This window comes from Salvia hispanica, chromosome 3 (assembly GCF_023119035.1).
Source record: "Salvia hispanica cultivar TCC Black 2014 chromosome 3, UniMelb_Shisp_WGS_1.0, whole genome shotgun sequence".
Classification (NCBI taxonomy): Eukaryota; Viridiplantae; Streptophyta; class Magnoliopsida; order Lamiales; family Lamiaceae; genus Salvia; species Salvia hispanica.
In genome coordinates this window covers 11493513-11514939 of record NC_062967.1, presented here as the reverse complement: position 1 = coordinate 11514939, position 21427 = coordinate 11493513, and the positions used below count along the sequence as shown (strand labels likewise).

General features: G+C 35.3%; 3 protein-coding genes across 7 annotated transcripts; 2 read left to right on the top strand and 1 right to left on the bottom strand.

Annotated features, from left to right (window-relative positions):
* The first annotated feature begins 708 nt into the window (after positions 1-708).
* Positions 709-3688, top strand: LOC125211472 (putative axial regulator YABBY 2). 2 transcript variants are annotated; one of them, XM_048111284.1, is made up of 6 exons: positions 709-1089; positions 2103-2222; positions 2445-2484; positions 3028-3076; positions 3170-3245; positions 3343-3688. In XM_048111284.1, the coding sequence occupies exons 1-6, from the start codon at positions 1021-1023 to the stop codon at positions 3388-3390; spliced, it is 402 nt and encodes a 133-aa protein (XP_047967241.1). In that variant the 5' UTR covers positions 709-1020; the 3' UTR covers positions 3391-3688. The 2 variants fall into 2 exon arrangements, with proteins under 2 accessions (XP_047967241.1, XP_047967240.1); XM_048111283.1 differs by having other exon boundaries at positions 718-1089; positions 2352-2484.
* Positions 3689-6332: 2644 nt separating this feature from the next.
* Positions 6333-9971, top strand: LOC125211207 (J domain-containing protein spf31). Its single transcript, XM_048110925.1, has 9 exons — positions 6333-6479; positions 7257-7347; positions 7441-7501; positions 7953-8030; positions 8474-8547; positions 8758-8871; positions 9028-9135; positions 9286-9324; positions 9676-9971. The coding sequence occupies exons 1-9, from the start codon at positions 6373-6375 to the stop codon at positions 9757-9759; spliced, it is 756 nt and encodes a 251-aa protein (XP_047966882.1). The 5' UTR covers positions 6333-6372; the 3' UTR covers positions 9760-9971.
* A 111-nt stretch (positions 9972-10082) lies between these two features.
* LOC125211206 (serine/threonine-protein phosphatase BSL3-like) lies at positions 10083-18901 on the bottom strand. 4 transcript variants are annotated; one of them, XM_048110923.1, is made up of 22 exons: positions 18190-18895; positions 17729-17789; positions 17486-17564; positions 17308-17387; positions 17070-17164; positions 16899-16998; positions 16638-16707; positions 15751-15852; positions 15546-15627; positions 14905-15084; positions 13820-14093; positions 13519-13753; positions 13244-13414; positions 12654-12892; positions 12131-12215; positions 11963-12061; positions 11686-11885; positions 11526-11601; positions 10954-11089; positions 10711-10850; positions 10548-10611; positions 10083-10463 (listed from the first exon to the last, which is right to left on the bottom strand). In XM_048110923.1, exons 1-22 carry the CDS (start codon positions 18587-18589, stop codon positions 10450-10452), a joined length of 2982 nt encoding a protein of 993 aa, XP_047966880.1. In that variant the 5' UTR covers positions 18590-18895; the 3' UTR covers positions 10083-10449. The 4 variants fall into 4 exon arrangements, with proteins under 4 accessions (XP_047966880.1, XP_047966879.1, XP_047966878.1 ...); XM_048110922.1 differs by having other exon boundaries at positions 10083-10611; positions 13519-13750; positions 18190-18896; XM_048110921.1 differs by having other exon boundaries at positions 10083-10611.
* Positions 18902-21427: the final 2526 nt, after the last annotated feature.

The window sequence follows — 21427 nt, the reverse complement described above, 5'->3', positions numbered from 1 at the left end:
TTTAATTATTTATAATCGATAATAAACAACATGATTTGGTTTTTGGTTATTTCCAAGCTAATTTGTAATTGCCTATAGAATTACAAAGTTTGGTTAAATTCTAATCGTCTAGACTATACTTTCAAAATTTAAATGATAAATTATGAAGTTTCAAAATTTTCTCAACAGTCATGTGATAACTTTTTCGGAGACAAGTTCGATGTTAAATTAGTGCAAACATGTAAAGGTCTTGTCAATGAAGAGTGTCGTAAATGTATATTAATGTGACGATGAAAACGACTAAACGATGTAATTTTGAGCTTAACAAAGTAAAAATAATAGTAGCACAAATTTGATCAAATGGGAAAAGTGGGAGGTTTTGAAATTTCTTTGATCTATCATTCAAATTTTAAAAAATGTGAATAAATCAGAATATGATCAAACTTGATGATGTTATTATAATCAATTAATCCTAAACTGTGATATTTCTGGGGCTTAGCTATCGTGTAAACGCAACTGAAATATCTTTAAATCTTAGGAGATTTCATTATATGCTACTTATGTCAATATTGAAGATGGTTTATTGCGGACTCCATTATTTGGAGTTAAAGCAATAAAATAGTTAGGCTGATGACTTTGAGAATTCAGAAATCTAGGCTTATGTATATGGTTGAGAAGAGATATACTGGTACACTAATCCCTAAAACATTCTTGAGCATTAAATGTGGCACATTCCAGCTCTCCTTCTTGATAGATGACTCCCACCCACTCTCTCTCTCTCTAAACTCCATGTCTCCATAAACAAAAACCTTCCTTTTCTTTTCACAAACCCCACAACTTGCCCACAAACACACCTCCCATTTTGCATATCATCATTTCTTTTTATACACACAAAACCTTTTTTTTAAACATATACCTTTATACAGTTATACTCCACATAGAAATTATGAGCTATAATACACTTTCTCTCTCCCTCTCTAAACCTAAGGCAGTTTGTTTTGTTTGTTGATAGATCTGTGGCGACCGAGATCCGGTAAAAGAATGTCGTTTGATATGAGTTCGGAGCGAGTTTGTTATGTTCAGTGCAACTTCTGCAACACCATTTTAGCGGTATAATATATTTATGTCTTAATTTTCAATTTGCTTTGTGATTTGAGCCGCTCAGATCGAAGATGACCTAATTTTGCGGGGAGTTTCCCCCGAAACTTTAGCTGTTTAAATTGGGGGAATTGAAAGAGATCTTTGCTTCAGAATTTAATTTGATGTTCTTTTGTCTTGAATGCTGGAGAAACACTGTGGATCTCTGTTTCTCCTTTTCAACGTATATAATAATAATAGTATTTGATATTTTATGCTACTTTCATTTTCAAAAAAATATTAGTATTTCACTTGAGATTCAAGGGTTTCAAAAATATAGGGATCTACATCTACTAAAAATAGCATGAATCTTACTAGTTTGTTTTAAGGTGATTTTGTCGGATATCTTGGATTTAGGCTTTTTAGGGTTCTTGAAAGCTTCTTCTATCTTTTTGAAGTTTTTGTCTACTTCTACGGTTGATTTATTGTCTTGATTTATATGTATAAAACACAAAGTGAACTGATTATTCCGAAAATTCTGAAAGTAAATGATTTATTTGTGAGAAATGAGCAAAGACAGTAAGCTAATTGAGATGATGATGATGGTGTGTGTATGGATATAAGGTGATCGATGATTTCCGTTCCAGAGCAGTCGTTTTCTTCTCTCTCTTCGTGATACACATAAAGAGGTAAAGAGAGAGAAGGCAGGAAAAAGTGAAAGGAGAGACGATAATGGGACTTTATTTTTAGCACAAGCCATTAATGGCCATTGCTTATGTGCCTGCTACCACTGCCATCATTTTTACAGTCAATAATATCGTCAATGCTTTGCATTTGCAGCCTTCTAATTATTACTGGAATAATTTTTTTTCTTTTTCTTTAAATCAAGATTTTCTTCATCTGTTTCTTCCAAATTAGATACAGAATAACATTTTCCTGAATTAGGGTTTAGTTGATGTTTGAAACCTCAACTTTGTCAGTTTTTTTTCTGGCTAGTTTGGATCAATAGAAGGAAGAAATTAATTGTAAGAAGTGAATGATTGTAGGTGAATGTTCCAGGAAGCAACATGCTGAATGTGGTGACTGTTAGATGTGGGCATTGTGCTAATTTGCTGTCTGTTAATATGGGAGGATTGCTCCAGTCTGTTTATCTCCAAGATTTCCAGGTATGAATCCCAGACCGGACTCACATTAGTACGATCGATATCATATTGTATGCAAACCTTTGAAATTGGAGTTTAGGTATTCCAAATTTGAGAGAGATATTGTTCAATATATTTTAATTTCACATGCAGAAACAACAATCAATGGGAGAGGCTGCTGCTAAAGAAAGTGTGAATATTGGGTCATCTTCAACATATAATACTAATAGATATGGTCCATTGCAGACTCAACATGAAGTACAACCTAAGATGCCTCCAATACGCCGTAATGTTCTCTTATCTTTTTCTACTTTGTTTTCTTATATCTATTAAATTTATCATTTGTCAACATGTGCTGTGAAAAATCTCCCATGCATTTACTACATATCTTGAAAATTCCACTTTGATTTTTCATTCAACTTAATGATGAACAATGAGCACTCACTGCCTATTGTGACTGCGACAGTACTATCTTTTATATCACTAATTTAGAAGTTTGTTTTTACTATACATTCATATAGATAAAAGTAAAACGTTGCTATTTTTTACTAAGAAATTGATTGTATTTAGATAAAAATGTTTAAATTTAAACAAAAAGAAAGCTTGATTTGTTACCTTCTTCAACTTAAAAACATAAGTTTAAAGAGTTTTATTTCATGCAATATGCAAACTTTTTGTGCTGATATAACAAGTTAAAAAAAAAACTATGCTCATACCATGTTTGATCATTATGAAAATGTACTTTTAATTACACTACTTTTCATAATGTAATGCTAGCACCTCTTCTATCTTAAATTAAATTTGTTAAATAACTTTGAAATTTTTACAGCACCGGAGAAGAGGCAACGTGTTCCATCAGCATACAACCGTTTCATAAAGTAAGTTCATTTCACAATAGCAAAATCCAAAAATAATGAATTTTATTTATTTTCCAATTTGGTTCAACATCTATATGCATAATAACTTTGCAGAGAGGAGATTCAGAGGATAAAGGCTAGCAATCCTGAAATTACTCATCGTGAAGCTTTCAGCGCAGCTGCAAAAAATGTAAGTCGTTAACTAACAATTAAAAACTACATGAATTAGTTTATTCATTAATTTGTAACTAATTAAAATTGTTGTTATTTGTCTTGAATTAATGCAGTGGGCACATCTTCCTCAGATTCATTTTGGACTCAACAAAACAAGCTAAGATGTGAGCCATGAAGATTACTAGGGGTGTTTTTTATATGTTACTATAATATAATTATATGTCATGATCAGTTAATTAATAAGTGTTTGTGAAAATTTGCTAAATTACAAAAATAAGTGTGTGGTAATGCTAGATTATTAAATTCGATGATGGATTTCATGCCTATTGCCCACTCGCTTTGTAATTTGTGGGATTGATAATACTCCATATATATGTTCACTTAAAACAATATTTGCGTTTGATGTATCCCTGTTGGTAAATTAATGTAATATGTTCTCCATTTCTAATTTGATTTTAATCAGTTGAGAGTTCTGAAATCTTATGTTATTGTGGTAATGATGGTACGTGTATTTATAAATCATTACAATCAAATGTCTAGTAATATCACAATAATGACATTAAGAGCTGCCTGTACTACATATAGTTGCACTCAGTGTCTATATATAGTAAAATTTAATACTAGTACGATTTTAAATGAAAGGAGTTCTGTGGAATTTATCAAATAACAAAATTTGCGACATCTAAAATTATCAAAAAATGTTTTTGTTATGCACATGCACAAATTTTACTATTAATAAAAAATTCAATATATAATTGAAATATATTGTCATAAAAAATTATATTTTCACATATTATAAATATAACTATATCTTTACAAATCACAAAATCAGTTAAGTCCTTACATAATTAATTAATGGCATTATATATTGTCACATGCTTTATTTTTATGACACAATAACTATCCACCTACAATACATCTCAACATTAATTAGTGTCATTTGTAAATCTCACTATACATAGAAAAAAAATAGTACTCCTATGTTGTAGTGAACATTATATGATGTGAAAAATTAACTATTAATATGGTTATAAAATAGTAATGTGAAAATATATTCATCATGGTGTACTCTATTACTTAGATGATTGCATAGTGCAAATATATATCCTACAAACACAGTTCGTTTATAACCCTTTTAAGGACACTAATTAAATTGTGCAATTTTCAATCTCTAACGTATACATGCATCTATGGTTCTTCCACCTCAGAATGAGAAAAATGAAATGAAAAAAGTATCAGTGTGTTGTAGCAAAATTGATCAATTTCGCTTTGAACAGTTTCTCTTTAATGCAACTTACCAGGATCAGCAGAGGCTACTTTATCGATGTTGGTTCTTCATCCAATATGAAAGCAATATAGTCAGGACCAAAAGGTCTTTGGTGTTCTGACCCTACTAACACGTCTCAAAACTGCATCATTTGGACCAGACCTCATTCGCTTGCGCGATTCTGGCTCTTCATCTACTGATTGGAGCTAGTGGCTTCATCCTCAATTCTCGTCTCAGAATTGGATGCGGCATTTTCTTTGTCTTTGCAAGGAAATGTATTTTCAAAAAATATAATATTCCTCGACTAGATTGTTGTTCCTACTGTTACAGTCAGCATTTCAGACATGTGGACAACAAATCGATATGCTCTACTGTTAAGTCATACCCAATAAAGATACAATCAACCGTTTTAGGACTAATAGTAACTTTTTTGGGCAGAGGAACTATCACCTTCACCAAAAACAGCTTCCCCACATGTTCTGGTGCATCCCTGAACTAATCAGCAACACATTCATTATCTTTCTAAGAGTTCGACCTTTGCGTTTTGCAACACCATTAAATTGTGGTGAATATAGAGCAATCGTTTGATGAATTACTACTTGCGTTGCATAATTCCTCAAACGAGGCTACGTATTCTTCACTTGATTCATTTCAAATCATTTTGATTTTACATGTTGATTCACTTCGTTCTTATAATTTTTGAACGCTTCAATTGCTTCATATTTACTTTTTAGAAGATAGACATAGCAATATCTTGTAGGATTATCTATGAAAGTGATAGAATGCTTTTTACCATCTGATCACCTGATTGTCAAAATCCTTCTAACCGCATTGTTGATTTTGCTCATTGGGATAAAGTTCGATGAACTCCATAATCTATGAAAAAATCTGTTTTTTCACATACAACACATGATTATGAGCTTTTTTTCTAATAAACTCTTATATAAAGAAGGAAATTACAAATGATGTCAAGAGGAGTCGAACTCGGCACCTCATATAATAATGTCTAAGTTCCTTGCCGCTAGGACAAAGGCTCTGGACCACATGATTATGAGCTTTGTTCAAACATGCTTTGCTTAGTAGAATGCTAACCTGAACAGAGTAGGTAAAAAAAAAAGGCAGGTCGGTGAGTCGATCAATGCCACACATATCACAGATCACGAAGCCCTGCAAGATTCAAACACACAGAAAAATAGGCCTAACTCTCATCAAGTGGAAGCAAAATACGCAGCAACATGTTTACTTCAAATTTGAGTGTGTTTTAAAGGTATCCGGTGACGAGATCGTAGTTGGCGTGCATCCGGATTCCATTCAAGCTCAGCCAAACTCATTTAGGACTCTTAATGTGGAACAAAGGTAGTATTGTACTCCCTCCGTCCCAGATAATTCGACCCAGTATTCCATTTTGGGCCGTCCCACATAATTTGTCCCATTTCACTTTTACCATTTTTGGTAGTGGACCTCATATTCCACTAACTCATTCCTACTTACATTTTATTATAAAACTAATACTTTAAAAGTAGGATCAACATCCCACCAACTTTTTCAATTCACTTTCCATTAGATTTCTTAAAACCCGTGCCGGGTTAAAGTGTCCCAAATTGTCTGGGACGGAGGGAGTATTATTTTTTCAAAATGAGTACTAAAATGAAGCGTATCAATTATGAGTATATATTATATTTTCAATCATGGCTATTAATGTTCAAATTATATGTCTTGAATGGGCCTTTGTATTTCAACTCAAAGCCCAAATTTAAGAATTCACGAGACTGGATCTGAAGCCCAAATTAAAATTTTGTTTTTGCATTTTCACTTGAACTTTTATTTGAACTTTATTGAAACGGAAATTCTGGAAGAGGGAAGATCAGAATCTCCGATGGGTGACGTCAGTAGAGCCACCTCCTCCGCCGCCGGCGATGATCTTCTTCTCAAGGAATTCTTCTCTGAGGTCAGCGAGGTCGAGCGCGATAACGAAGTTAACAGGTTTATGTTGAACGAATACTTGTTGGTTAAAAAAAATTAATTTCTTCGCAGCATGTTTTTTTTTCTTGTCAGAAGAAATTGGTCTTAATGTTGATAGAATGAGCGTGAACTTGTTATATCATGAACTTCCATATGTATTATGTATTCATTGGACGCATATCTAGATGGTTTTCAACCTAGTAGTACTTGTTCATGAGATATTGGGGGCGATAAGGTAGAGAGATTTTGAAAATGGAATTGTGTGCTGCTTCTACCTTAAAATTGAATCTTGAGCTGATGAAATTGGGAATTTTTTGAATATTTGGAATTTCTAGCTGATAAGTAATTTCCCTAAGGACCTAGATATCTTACTGATTAACTGAATCTAAGAATCTAAAACAGTTGAGGATGAAACCAAGATTGCCTCACTTGCATTTTAGTAGGTTTCTGATTGTTTGTTCAGAACAAACATGTATGTTTGAGGATGCCATTACTATAAATATGTTGTCTTTGTTTGTGAAGTCATTTATATATTCATGAATGAAGCATGAGATGGGACAGGCTGGTTACTGATTTAGTGCTACCTTGTTGAAAATATGGGATGGTTATTATCCATAATAATGTAAGCTCAATTTAGCATTTTGAGCATGATATTTTGGAGCAGAGTTTGTTGTTTTTTTCAAAGTTGTAGTCTCCTATCTGCTAGTAGCTCTTCTTATTCTTTATTCTCCTTCAATTCAATTTTGTATGCTAGTGATTTACTTCCAGCTGACATAAGTTAATGTTTGGTTGCTGTAGGATCCTTTCATGTTTCAAGTTAAATGCATTTGAGTATCTTAACCTTCCATTTACATCCTCTGTGGATGACGTGAAAAGGCAATATCGAAAGGTGAATTTCTGGTGTTAATGAAATTGCTAAGCACAGGTTAATTGGTATCTGTGAGAAATAATTTTAGGTGCAATTCTATCTTTGCTCTTGCAGTTATCATTGCTTGTTCACCCTGATAAATGCAAACATCCACAAGCAAAGGACGCATTTGGAGGTAATTTTCCATATTATTTTTCTGAAGAAAACATATGGTGCATACATCCTTTTATCCTTCTAATAGTTCAATATATTTTTCTTTTCCCTCTTATCCAACTATTATACTCCCTCTGTCCACAAAAAATAGTCCCATCTGTCGACGGCACGAGTTTTAATGAGAAATTGATAAAGTAAGAAAGAGGAGAAAAAGTGGGTAAAGTAAGAGAGATAGGGAGAAAAAGTAGACAAAGTATGAGAAAGAGAAGAAAAGGTGCCAAATGTACAAGAGAGATTTAGAAATGAGACTATTTTTTGTGGCAAAATGGGACTATTTTTCGTGGACGGAGGGAGTATAGTCTATACTGTAATGTTATTCCATGTTACTAATTTGGTAAGAAAAATACTATTGTCTCTTTATTTTATAAAAAAATGATTCAGTTCTGAAATTGGACTTTTGCTTCTCTGAACAGCTTTAGCTAAAGCACAACAATTGTTACTCGACCAACAAGAGAGGGATTATATTCTGAACCAGGTTAATGCTGCACGAGGTGGATCTTTTGAGCTTATTTTTCTATGTTTACCTTATTCCTTTCAATTTTTGTTTTTTGCAAGATATAATTCTCCTATTTTTCCTCATCTAACATAGTTATCTCCTACTAATATCATGTGTTTGGAGTCAACTGACACAGATCTGTTCAACATTGAGGCTGAACAGATTACTACATTTCTTGGTATCTCTGTTTGTAGTAAATCTACTCTGTAAAACAAAGGAAAAAATCATGAAAACTATCTCTTCTAACTACTCCATGATTTAATTGAACCAAAAAGAAAGGCTTGGGGGTAGTCAAGGGAGGTACTGGTTCACAGTAATCTATTCTTTTACTTTTCTCACTGTTCATCACCGTCTCTCCTTTTCTTTGGCTTGTAATAATAGTATACAACAACAAATTTCTGAAAGAGGCTCATGATCATGATCTAATAATCCTTGCAGAGGAACTTTTAGCAAAAAGGAAGAAGCAGCTTAAAAAGGACACTGCTACCAAATTAAAATCATTAGTTGATGAGGTAAAACCATTGGCTCAATTCAAGTAGCTTTCATTATTCTTTGTCAGTTGTTATCAAGCTACTGAATTTGTTAGTTATATTCACAGAAGTAAATACCATCTTTTTGTCTTTTAATGAGTGTGTTTTCACATATCCCCCTCACATGCCGATATTTCTTTGCATTCGTAATGAAAACGTTTCTTGTGTATTTGCATCTCTATGCAACAACAGGGGAAATATGAGCAGGAATATGAACGATCAGAGGAATTCCAGCAGCAGTTGAAATTGAAAGTTCGAGAACTCTTAACAGATCAAGAGTGGAGGAGGAGAAAGATGCAGATGAGGGTATGTCTTCATGCCGGTCTAGGAACTTCAAACCTAGTTGTTACATCATGACTTAGCTCAGTTTCTCTGCAAATATAACTAGGCGAATTTCTACTTGGCTCTTCTGGGTTGTTTTACTGTTTTGTTCTAAAGTGTGTTATCTTATGTGTATCGTAGATATCAGAGGAAGAAGGTAGATTAAAGAAAGATGAAGAAGAAACAAAGGAAATGTGGAAACGAAAGCGTGAACACGAGGAGCAGTGGGAAGGGACAAGAGAAAATAGGGTTAGTGTCCCGTACATGTACTACATTGTCTGCATTGCAAAGCAATCATGAACAGAATTGTTCTTCATTTTCGATAAATGCAAACTAGATATTCATTGAAGTTCACTTGGGTTGGTCTATTCACCATAGGTTTTATTTTTCAACTAATAGGTTTCTAGCTGGAGGGATTTCATGAAGGGAGGAAAGAAGGTAAGATCATATTTCTTACTTTTGCTTATGATACATTGGGGTCTTGGGGGCTGCGTTATATTGCTAACTATGCTAACTCATCAATCTTGTGTATTAAAAATATCAACACATAATATCAACATATTATATTGAAGTTCAACAAAATTATGTGTTGACATTAATGTCAATCGTGTTGACATTTTTAATACACTGCGTTGATGTGTTAGCAACTTAAGAAAGTTAGCAATTGATCACACCCCTTGGGGTCTTTATATCATACCAAAAGTTATGATATGGTTTCGTTAAATTTTTATTCACTCCTTTAGTTAGCAGTAACAAGTTAAATTAGTACTTGCCTTGGTAATTTTACAGGCTAAGAAGGGTGAGCTTCGACCACCAAAGCTGAAGACGGAGGATCCAAACAAGTCGTATGTTCAAAGACCACTCAAACGCTGAAGACGGAGGTTCCAAACAAGTCGTATGTTCAAAGACCACTCGAACAAGGGTGAAACTAGTCTGCTTTGAGATGTAGTGTTGCTAGTAATCGTTTAAGCCTATCTCTGTTGTGCCTCAATTTAACTAGTCATCTCTCAAACAACAGACAAACACCTTTATGGTGACGTGTACAATATTCATTAATACCAGTTGCTTATCATAGTTCCATATAATTCTTTGGCTGTTAGTATTATATAAGTAAGCTTGCATAATTCGATATAGGAAACGAGGAAGTAAAGGGCTAAGAAGCTCCATTTCCATTTGATAGGTCTGAAAACCAAATGTCAATCAAAAAAGGGGATATATTTCTATTTGATACACAGTAGTGATTAAAAATAAGAATTATACAAGGCAAGCGCAAGCACCATCTATTATACATGAAGACGACATCTCATACATCACCAATGACAAAAAAAGACAATACATCTACATAGACCAAAAATAATAGAGCTAACGAGTAACGAGACTGAGCAGCTATCGCAGTGACCTCTACCACTCGACTTTGCATGCCAGAGAAGGGCGTTCTGCAGGCCCGATTCGCCTGCATCATGGCCAAGTGCGGTCCGACTTCTCCAGTCATCTCGTGAAGTCCTTCTCGAAATGTGGAAGATTCTGGAAGCTCGTGAGAGAGTTCTCCATTAAGGTATCATGCTATGGACAAGCCACTGGAAATCTCAGGTGTTAGCATGAGCTTAGAAGAAGAGTATGAAAACATTCTGCAAGTGGAACCTAAATCCAAGCGAGAGAACCTCGATCGTTAGCAACTTGAGGGCGGCCTCTGGTTGGTGTCGGTGGTCTGTTGGCATTCAGCTCCTGATTCCAAAGGGAGAGATGATCAATCTCATTGCATATGATGCTTTCAACGACATGTTGCAGATTAAGAATGTATGCATGATAATTTAAGTATCGTACCTGCATCCATGTGTCTTCTATCTGGCGTTCGGGAGAAGTTTCAGGAGATGAAATTGCAGGCGGCAAAGGATGAATTAGTTTAGGTACAACCACCAAATCTCTACCCAAGACCAAGATAGCACCGGCATTATTTGCAGTACCTACAGAAATTTGAAAAACAATAATATTATAACCCCAAAAAAATAAAACTTTTCTGAGAGGAAATAAGATTGGCCATAACGCTTGCAGTACGTCAGAACATACCACAGTAGTTCGTTGCTGAAAAGAGTGTGATCAAGTGCCCCTGCGCAAATCTTTCAAATCCATCCATCACGCACTCATGTGCTCGAACAATTAACTGGAGATCATTGTTATTGCAAAATTCCATAACACGATCAGGCTGGAAAAAGGAACTTTTATCAGCAATAAAACAACTGGATCCAATGATGAACACTGTTCCTTTCTATACTAGACAACAAAACACCTTAATGTAAAAAAATTGAATACATGGGGACTTAAGATCTTCACAAACAGAAAGAATATGAGGAGCTATTAGAGTTAACTTGCAAACACTTAGATCAACTCCTCTTGTTCAAGATAATTACATGTGATAAATTGAAATGACTCATGGGGATCTCAAGGTAATGAAGTTGATGGCTCTTGCAACTGCTGTTTGAATTTGATTAGATATACAAAAATTAGTCCTACTGAAGCACTTAAAACAATTTTCAGTTGAGATATGTCTCTTCAAAAGTATTTTCAAAGTCCACAGATATATACATGTGTGTGTATCCAGAGAGAGAGAGAGAGAGAGTCAACTGTTGCAGGAAACGCACCCCAAAGGTTACCAACCCAGGACCTCTAGCATTTGGCCGCAGCCCTTCTACACTGTCATTTTCAGTGGGATCAGACCTACAAGGAAACATCCACATCAGTGCTACAAATTAAGAAATTATAATAATCATTAAAAAATACAAGCACACGCAATGCACTAACCATAACAAGTCCATAAGAACTATTGATCCTGCTTCCATTGCAATTGGACGTTGAATATTCTCAATCTGTTCTACATGGTTTATCGATCTCCCAATACCACCATGCATACAAAGGATCTTTTTCTCGATCAGAGCAGCCAGAGGAAGCCAGTTGAACAGTCTGTTTATCCGGTGCCATGCCCATATTCCGTCTCTCTCACCCTGTTCAAGAAAACCATTAGAAGTCCCATGGGTTTATCCCATGTAAAGAAACAAGTATCCGAAGTTCTGTGATTTACCATACGCTCAATGCACTCTATCCTAAAGCCAAACAATGCATTGATATCTGCAGCTTCATGATTGCCACGAATTAAGTGTATTTGATTGGGATGCTCAACCTATATATTTGTGAAGGCAGTTTGTCAATATGTACTGGATGAATTGAAAGTTGGCAAATTGACCAGTACCTTCATTGCCAAGAGAAGAGTTATAGTTTCCAAACTATGTTGGCCACGATCAACATAATCTCCCAAAAACAGATAGTCGATATATCTGATAATAGACATTACATAGTCAGCAACTTAGTATCAGATGGTACAAAAGTTAAACAGATGGAAGATTTGCAAGTGATGTGTTTAGTGTGCATATGCCATGAATTTATGCATTTAGTGCAAAAAACCAATGTCGCTGCATTATATATACACACATATATGCGTTCTCTGTGTGCGTGTGTGTGTGTGTGTGAGAGAGAGAGAGAGAGAGAGAAAGAGTGCAGGTCCCCTCTTGAATATAAATGGAATCTTTATATTAACCCAAAGGGAATGTGTTCATGCAGCAGATGTTGTGCATTTGTGAAGAGTGTTAACACTGATGATAATGGTACCAAATCGAAGAGGCATATTTACAGGATATGCAAGTACATGTTGCAAGACCAGAAATCAGTCAGGATACTCAAGCAGAATAATAAAATTATAGAGTATAAGATCATACGCTATGTCTCCAGCAGTCGAAGGTGATCCGTACTCATCGAAAAGTCGCATCAGATCCCCAAATTGGCCATGTAAATCACCGAATATTTTAATAGGGGCCTTCAGCTGCAGTACACTAGGTTCACTTGCAAATATCCTTTCAGCGCTATCACAAAGATCCGCAATCTCATTGCAATCTAAGAAAAATTGTCTACGAACTGGAGGTTTCCAGCCACGAGGTTTCAAAAGATGAGCAATCACCTGGTCCAATAGACTTCAACTTTAAAAAAAAAATTCTATCAAAATAGAATATATGATAAAACTACCATGATCTCACGTTAATTAAACAAGTAAAATGCCAGGCCATATAACTAAATAACTTAGTGAGCAAATCTTAGGGGAAACTATTACGAATCCAAAAATGAAATATCTAGATTTATTGTTAACCTTGACAATTCAAGAAATATGTTGTCATTAATGCTATTACACTTGTTTTTTTTTTGTTACACTTGGTTGCACTATAAGCACTGTGTTAACATCAAAACTCAATTCCTTATATCAGCCAAATAGCATACAACAGAGCATGTTTTTACTGTGTTATGGAAAATGTACCTTCTTTGGTACACTGTTAATTGACATTTGCCGATCCAAAAGTTTTCTCGCTGCTGTTGCACTTTCTGGAGTTCCATAACTGACACGCCTGCCTTCATTTTCAAACTGATCAATTGAAAGCTGTCTGACCATACCACCCAAAGCACCACCAGTCTCCGCAGCTACAACCACCTGAGAATTATCAATAGCAGGTACTTAAAAACAGAGAAAACCACCTTAGGCCGTAAAATAACTCAACGACGTCTAAAGACACATTTTGTTATAACATTACTTACTGCTCGGTGATGAAGCCTAACTCCAGGTGGAACTGAATTATTTGACATGGAATCAGGCTTGATAAGAGAGGATATTTGCTTCCCACTGGGGGTAGCTTCAGCTCCACGATCTCTATCTGGCAACTCAACTTCTCCATTAACTTGTCGAGCTTTGGCAGCTGCTAGTGCAGCAGTGATGGCCTCAGCTTCTGCTGCTGCTGCCTCAACTAAGTACTCAACACCTTTGCTAGATCTTCTGTCCAGTAATATCATAGTTAGTAACAGAACTTGAAGGATGACAAAAAGCAGTCCATATACTTACCGGGAACCTTGGAGCATTGCATTTTCTGTGCTTATATCTGTATAGATATCACCATTTACAGGGGGGGCAACAGGATTCCCAACCACAACTGCACCATCAGCAGCAGCATCAGGCACGGGTTCCCCATTTCTGTCCTCAGTAAACCCATATCTACCTTGTAACCTCCCCTGCTGCATATTGGATGCAGCTGCTGCTGCAGCAGCATGAGAAGCTGCACTAGTTGTCTCTGCAGCAGCAAGATCTTCAGCAACAAGCAAGTCATCTAGCAACACCCCTGTGGTAACAATTATTACAACTATTAGTATGGACTGCCATTAATCCCAAACAAACAGAAAAATCTTGCCAATTTTGTCTAATGAGCTACATCATGTATCAACTAAGTGTACCAAACGTCCAAAACTATAAAGAAACACAAAAAGGAATGTGGATCAGTATGCACAAAAACACCTAAACAAGATTGTACAGCATTCTGGTTCAATGCAAACTGTTCCAGTCCAATGTCACAAAAAAGGTTCAAAGGCCTAATCCAGGACATATTTGTTTTAAACAACTAGGTATCCACATATAGCTTCACGACTTTTGATATATTATTGACATGCAAACTGAAAGATTATACAAGAATTTATTCCAGAACACGTTCATGATCTAGGGCCCTCTAAACTGTGAGAGCAAAGGAGGCAAATAAAATTCCCAAGACTGCAATAAAGAAGCAGCTTAACATTTAATTTTATAACCAACAGTGACAAAGATCCAAGTACATGAAATCAACAATGATCTTGTAAATTTGTGTCCGACACAAGCATCATACAACTTGACGGCATAGCAACATAATAATGATAGTAAGCATATCAACTACCAATGAGAAGATATAGAAGCCATTTCAGACTTTCAGTTTAAAATTCAATTCCAACTCGAAATATGTTAGCTTCCTCAATAATTAGATTAACATATTTTGATGCCTTACGGTGACAAAATGTTAATAAAATTTATTTATAGTATAATACCACAGTTTGAATAAAATTTTAAAAGTCGGTATGTCAATCAAATAGGTATATCATTTCTTTGCTAAAGGTATCTTGTCTTACCACCACGCAAACCACCATAGATGAAGATCAAATCACCAACAGCAGAAGCAGCATGCCTACACCGCCTCGTCAATTCAACTGCTGCATCCCCACCAGCAGCATCAGCACTGTATCTTCCAGTCCTCGGACTAGTAACCACAGACTTTGTATCACACCAGACTCCAGCAGCAGTATCCAAAACTACACAGGAACGTAAGTATGAAAACTTTGCTTCAAATCTTAACTTCATCAACCCTTTTAGAACAACTCATGTTTCTTTTGGAACCACCTCTTTCAATTTTCAGTTGTGTTAATACTCGTGTATAACAAACCTTTTTTTCAAGCCTGAAACATAACATAATCCTGTTTCATTGTTTTACAACCATTTAAATATTCATCGTGTCAGACTAACCATAAATTTTTTAGTGGGCACACCAACAAATGAATATACAATCAACCACGTATTTTCAATTTTAACCTATAAACTCTCAAGAACATTTCAACTGTCACAATTGATTAATACTACTGCTATATCCAGTACAACTTCACAACCTGTAGTGGAAGTACTTAGAACTAAAACTTGGAACTGAATGAAACCAAACAACCCCTCAATTTTAGGTGGACAGGGAGACATCTTAATAGCAAACTTTATAAGTAAGTACCAGCCACACTTGATGAGTCCTCTACCATCCGACCACCGCCAAGAGCCCCACCAGATACATGAAGGCGTGCATTAACAAAAACCTGGTAAAAAGAATGCAGCTATAAGTTTGTCAACTGAGAGGATGAAGGACAATAACCTTCGGTTTATGCAACTTAAAGCAAAATCAAGTGATATAACATATAAGGGCACAATAGAGAACTTACAGCTGCATGTTGATATCTTGGAGATGGAGAAACCCCAGGAGCAATGGCCCATTCCCAACGACCATCTCTATGTTTGGCAAGCCCATATGCACTAGAAAGAGGCTGCAATGTATTTTCTATTATTAGCTAGATTGGTTTCAGGATGCATCACTGAGGAGATAACAAGAACTTCTAGCCCTCCCCCAAATTACATAGTCGTGGGCAGCTCTAACACAAATATGTCAGGCAGTACAATAACAGACTATACATGTAGTAGGAACCCTCTACAGTATGGACTAATCAAGGATAACAATAAGTTTGGCCTACAAATCTACTCTCAACAAATTGACCCCACAAAGTTTTACCCTATAGCAGAGAGATGATAAGCCACCAGCCACAGTAGAAGACACATCTACAGATTCTAATGTAAAGATTATTTACAGAACAATCATACATTCATATTTCACAAGATGGAACTAGCTTACAAGAGTACGGAAGCTAAAACACCTATAGTAGACATCTGTGGACACATTGCGTTTCAGTTTTTCAATGTGATTTCAGTCAAGAAGATAAAACATCAATAGAATATGAAATTAATTTTGAAAGACAGCTACCATCACTTTTATTGAAATACAGGTTCCTTGCCCTACATTGAGCAGAGAAATATGAAGTTGGCAGCATGTAATCATGATAAAAGGAATAACAACTCTGTTTCATCATAGACACCAAATCCAAAAATTTTAGACATCTTGTAGAAAAGTGTAGTGATGAGACTATGAAAAGCAACCAGATATCATACAGGTACATCATTTCAGTGGAAAATACAAATAATATTATGATTAAAGCAGCCATGCGGAATAGAGCATGGTGGGAAAAAATGAAGCAAACACTTTGGTCACCACACTAACCACACTATTCGCGTCCCTCCCACCACAAAGCAGAAGAAGACCATCAGAGCGAGCACTTGCAGTTGCATACCTGGACAATTGGAGATGCAAGAAAAGATATTTTTGATAAGTCAGTTTAGACAGGAGTGAGTTCCACATGTGACACACAAGAGGATACAAGTAAAACGTTTTCAATTTGAACCAACTGGAAAGTCAAACCACTAGAAGACCATAGTTCCACTAGAAATTGGGAAATAAGGTGATCAGAAGTTACAAACTCACATGCAAGGTGGTGGACCTTCACCCTCTGGTTCCAGTTTCCGCCATTCATAAGGCTTTGCAGCAGTGTCCAGAGCCCATACATCAGCCAAAGGCCGTTTACCTGAGAAACAAGCACCAATGATTTTCTGACAGAAATAACAATATACTGAAGGAAGAAACCAGAATGCTAACCATCATTTCCACCAATTGCCATAAGATATCTTTGTCCAACCAAAGCCATGACATGGCCATAGCGAGGCCCCGGCCCAGGACCTTGAACCACAACCCTAAGCAAAGGAAAGTTCGGGTGACTAACAATTGAAAAGGAATTGGCACGAATAAAAATAATTTGCATATTAAAAAAAGAAATGTGTGAATTAGTTGTAAATGCAGATATATGCGCATTACTTCAGTTGTAGCAAATACTAACCTATGCCATCTAGGCCGTTGTTGCGTAAGGTCCAGAACATGAAGATCTTCTGCGGATAAACCTGCTGGACCAATCCCACCCTGTAAGGAGAATAATATCAAAGTGAGAATGTATGCTGATTGCTGCATAATAGAATAAAAGTGAGGCTACTTTTAAAAAACGGCATATTTCCACACACCTGGATAACAACCATGGTACCTACAGTAGTTGCCACGTGAGCTGCCCTAGGTGTGGGTGGTTCTCCAATTGGAGTGATTCTGTAAAGAATTAAGCTACAACCTTTAACAAAAAAGTTCAAAATAACAGAAAACATGCCCAAAACTATCAGAAATGAAGAGTGGGGAACATGATGATAATTAGTTAATCAGACTTAGGGTTTAGGGTTACCCTAAACATGCCTAAAACCCTTAATTAGACTTACCGAGACCATTTATTTGTCAAAACATCATAACAGTGTATATCAGCAGTGGCACCAGCCAACCCTACAGCAAAAGAAGTGCTTCATTATCATTGACATATTTGAATTCAAGAATTACAGCAGAACCAATTTACAGGTAATGACAGAACTTTGTGTCTTTCATTGTCACATCAAAAACATGGATAATGTTTTACCAACACGGACAACCTACATGTTCTCAGAAATATACACAAAACCTACAAAATCATAAATCTCCACTCCTAGTTCTTGTCATAAAACCCTCAATAAACAAATGAATCCACACTTGTACTACAAATCTACTAGATAATCCTTTCAACATCAATCATCAGAAATGATAGATATCATCTGTCAGCATATTTAACAACAAATTAGACATACAGTTAAACCTTTAAAATGTGCAATCGGAAATCATCGAAAACATCACGAAATTAAACAACACATACGAATCCCCGCACTTCCGGCTGACGAGGGAGTTCCTGATGCGCCAGAATTCCCTTCAAGCGCCGTGGCTCCTCCGAAAAGAATTAGCCTGGGGCCTATATATCCGGGACTCCCCTCCTCCCCAACGGCAGGTACCGCAGTCAGCGTATGGCCACATCGCGGCCCAGGACCATCCTCCTTCTTGTCCATAACAGCGGTCACCACAGTATAGGTTGGGGCACAGCGCACCCCGGCGCCTCCGCCACCACCACTACTAATGCTATCATTAACATCATCACTGTTACTACTTTGCTGCTGCTGCTGATGAGACGACGAGGAATCGGATTCGGTCGGGTGGTCCCCACCATTAGCCGTGGCGGGCTCGTGATCGGGCTCCGTAGCCATCGCCGCATCCACGTCCATTTCTACCTTAAAACCCTAAAATTTCCAAGTTTTACAATAAGATCGGAGCTCCAAATCCTCAACAATTCGCATTTTGAATCCTCATTTTGAAGCCCTAGCTCCGATCCTTCAAAATTTAATCACTGAAGCCGTGATGGAGGGGAGGCAATCCAAACGCTAACGTGTGTCTGTTTCTCAACAAAATATACAGTGAAAATGGTAGAAATGATTGGGTGAAGAGTGTGTACGGCTGTGAAGACTCCGACAATGAAACGAAGACTAAACAGTAAACACTGCCACGGCGGAATAACGAGATCTTCGGGATACCAAACTTGGTAAATCCCTTTTTAGTACAACCATCATTCCACACTGTACAACCCTCTATATTTCCCTGTCGCTTTCAAAATTACATTTCGATTTCAATTATTGTGAATAATGTATAAATATCTAAACTATTACTCTCTGGTGATTTTCTCTAATTATTTTGTTGAAATTAAAAGATACATACCAGAGATAGATTTTTCCTAATTATTTTGTTATTTTGTTTCACTAATTACGTTCTATCTATCCTAATAATACATATTTATCATTACTTTTATCCTTGTATGAAGTGTACTTGTTCAATATATATGTTGGATATTCTTCATGTTTTATGTATTTATTATTGAATAATGTAATTGTGATTTTCCTAAACAAATTATTTGTATATGAAATATGTGTGTCTAAACATGCATGGTAATATCAAAATAGGATAGTGATAAAATGCAAACTCATATATTTTACAAATTCTAAACTTTTAAATATAGTATTAATACAACGTCAATATAATGTCAACACAGTATAAAATTTCAAGATTTTTATGTCATCATAATGTCAACACAATTTTTAACACAACATCAATCGTTTACACTGTATTGATATTTTATGTTTCTACTATTTTATTATCTGTATATTTTCTAACTGTTCATATCATAATTTGAAGTTTTTACAATATTTAGAGTTTGTATTTGATAACTTTATATACATCTATTAAATGATATTTCAAAGTAGAATGATAGGTGCATTATGTAAGATCCATGCGACCCGAATAAATTAATTGATGGATAAGGTGCAAATATGCCCCTATGTTTAATTCTTTGACAACTAGCATTATTCGTTTACTTTCATTTGTTGAAAAATAATTTAAGTAAATATATTTATTCAGCTATAATTTGTACGCATGGGGCATGCCAAAGGCAAGAAAGCACCTCATGATAAATGTATTTTTTTTTTAATGATTCAACGGGAATAATTTTGTAAATAATCAGAAGATATATCTAATTTTTCTCTTATGTAGTGTGTCCGCCAAAATTCGAATCCAAATGAAATGACATAAAAAAATATTGCAAAAATTTAACTGAACAAAATAAATAATGGTCCTCCGTACAAAACTATATCAATTATAAAGACACCTTGAATGAAGTATATCTACCATTTTTCAAAGGCCATCTTTAATAATTAACGAAGACACATTAAAAGACAAGGGCAACATAGAAAAATTTGTATAATCAAGTGAAAAGGGTCCAACAACTATTAATTGGAGGCTTTTATCCAAACACACAGCTAATTTATGTGGACCATGCTAAATTGATCATGGTAATAGGCAGTTCTTAAACTCTATGATCTCTATCTTACTTATTTATTCTTCACTTTTAGTTGAAGCATTTATTCGTTATTTATTACCGTAGGTTTGTGGTGTAACCATAATTGATGCTTTCAAATTAGTCTCCCCAAGTTGTTGAATTTTGTCAAATTAGTTTCAAATCTAGATAAAAATATTACTCCATGATTGATCGTAATAATGAATCAGAATAAATAATTAAAAAAAAAACAATTCTATAATATTTTGGGCTTTGTCCAGGCACCAGCATTAAGCGTATCCACAACAACGATAATTCTTTTTGGAAGTAGAGATATTGATTTTTGAAAAAGTGAAACGGAAGGAGTATATCAAAATTTTTATTAGCATATAAATTTAACTAGGATATGATTCAAAAAAATTTCTATTTTTGACTAAGTTCCATATGAATTAGTATTAATTTTTAATTAATTAAAGTATACGTAAAACATAAGAAAGAAATTTAAAAAAATTAAGATATGAGAGTCGTGAATAATGGAAGAGGATGAATAAATAAGAGAAATGTTTGTTGGATCAACTACACCTTTAATTTGCATGGTCAACTGCTCTTCCACACAACTACATTCTTAATTAATCCAAAATATCTACATCAATTGATGGGTTAAATATTTCAGCTTTATCATTTATGTGGTTATCATGCATTTGAAAAAAAAAAAAAAAAAAAAAAAAAAATTATCTTAGACCTCTATTTAAAAATAACCTCCACTTAAAGAATACTAGGAGTAGTATTTTTTTGAGCTGCAAAGATATTCTTCTATATTATGATTTTTTTATTTTTACAGGAGCAATACATAACAAAAGATATATGGAATTTGGGTGAAAGTCAACAACTAGAAGTATATATTACTATCGAAAATGTTAGAGAAATAAAAAAATAAATAAAACACAATAAAAGCACACATTTTAGATCATTTTTTTGTCAAATAACTCTAACATAAATGAGTTACCTAATCTACCAGACTACCCGTTACAAAATTTACAGTTTCGACTAGCTAGGTTGCAGGGGGAACAATTTCCAAAACCCTGATAATTCATCGTATCCATATAACAAACCCTCTTTCGATATCATCCATCGACACGAGGAGATGCATCTACCGTAATCTCTATTAGCATCATACGCATCAAAACGGTACCAATGCACGTTGTCCCACTGCACCTCACAGTAGAACAAAGTCGTTCTC

Excerpts from the sequence above, each read along its gene's own strand:
- LOC125211206 (XM_048110921.1), bottom strand. The coding sequence starts at position 18,589 with ATGGACGTGGATGCGGCGATGGCTACGGAGCCCGATCACGAGCCCGCC. Across the intron at positions 16,708-16,898 it reads GAAGGTCCACCACCTTGCAT|GTATGCAACTGCAAGTGCTC; the intron begins GTGAGTTTGTAA and ends CCAATTGTCCAG. Across the intron at positions 13,415-13,518 it reads TTAGGCTTCATCACCGAGCA|GTGGTTGTAGCTGCGGAGAC; the intron begins GTAAGTAATGTT and ends GATAATTCTCAG.
- LOC125211472 (XM_048111283.1), top strand. The coding sequence starts at position 1,021 with ATGTCGTTTGATATGAGTTCGGAGCGAGTTTGTTATGTTCAGTGCAAC. Across the intron at positions 2,223-2,351 it reads TTTATCTCCAAGATTTCCAG|AAACAACAATCAATGGGAGA; the intron begins GTATGAATCCCA and ends TTTCACATGCAG. Across the intron at positions 3,246-3,342 it reads TCAGCGCAGCTGCAAAAAAT|TGGGCACATCTTCCTCAGAT; the intron begins GTAAGTCGTTAA and ends GAATTAATGCAG.
- LOC125211207 (XM_048110925.1), top strand. The coding sequence starts at position 6,373 with ATGGGTGACGTCAGTAGAGCCACCTCCTCCGCCGCCGGCGATGATCTT. Across the intron at positions 9,136-9,285 it reads AAGGGACAAGAGAAAATAGG|GTTTCTAGCTGGAGGGATTT; the intron begins GTTAGTGTCCCG and ends TTCAACTAATAG. Across the intron at positions 9,325-9,675 it reads TCATGAAGGGAGGAAAGAAG|GCTAAGAAGGGTGAGCTTCG; the intron begins GTAAGATCATAT and ends GTAATTTTACAG.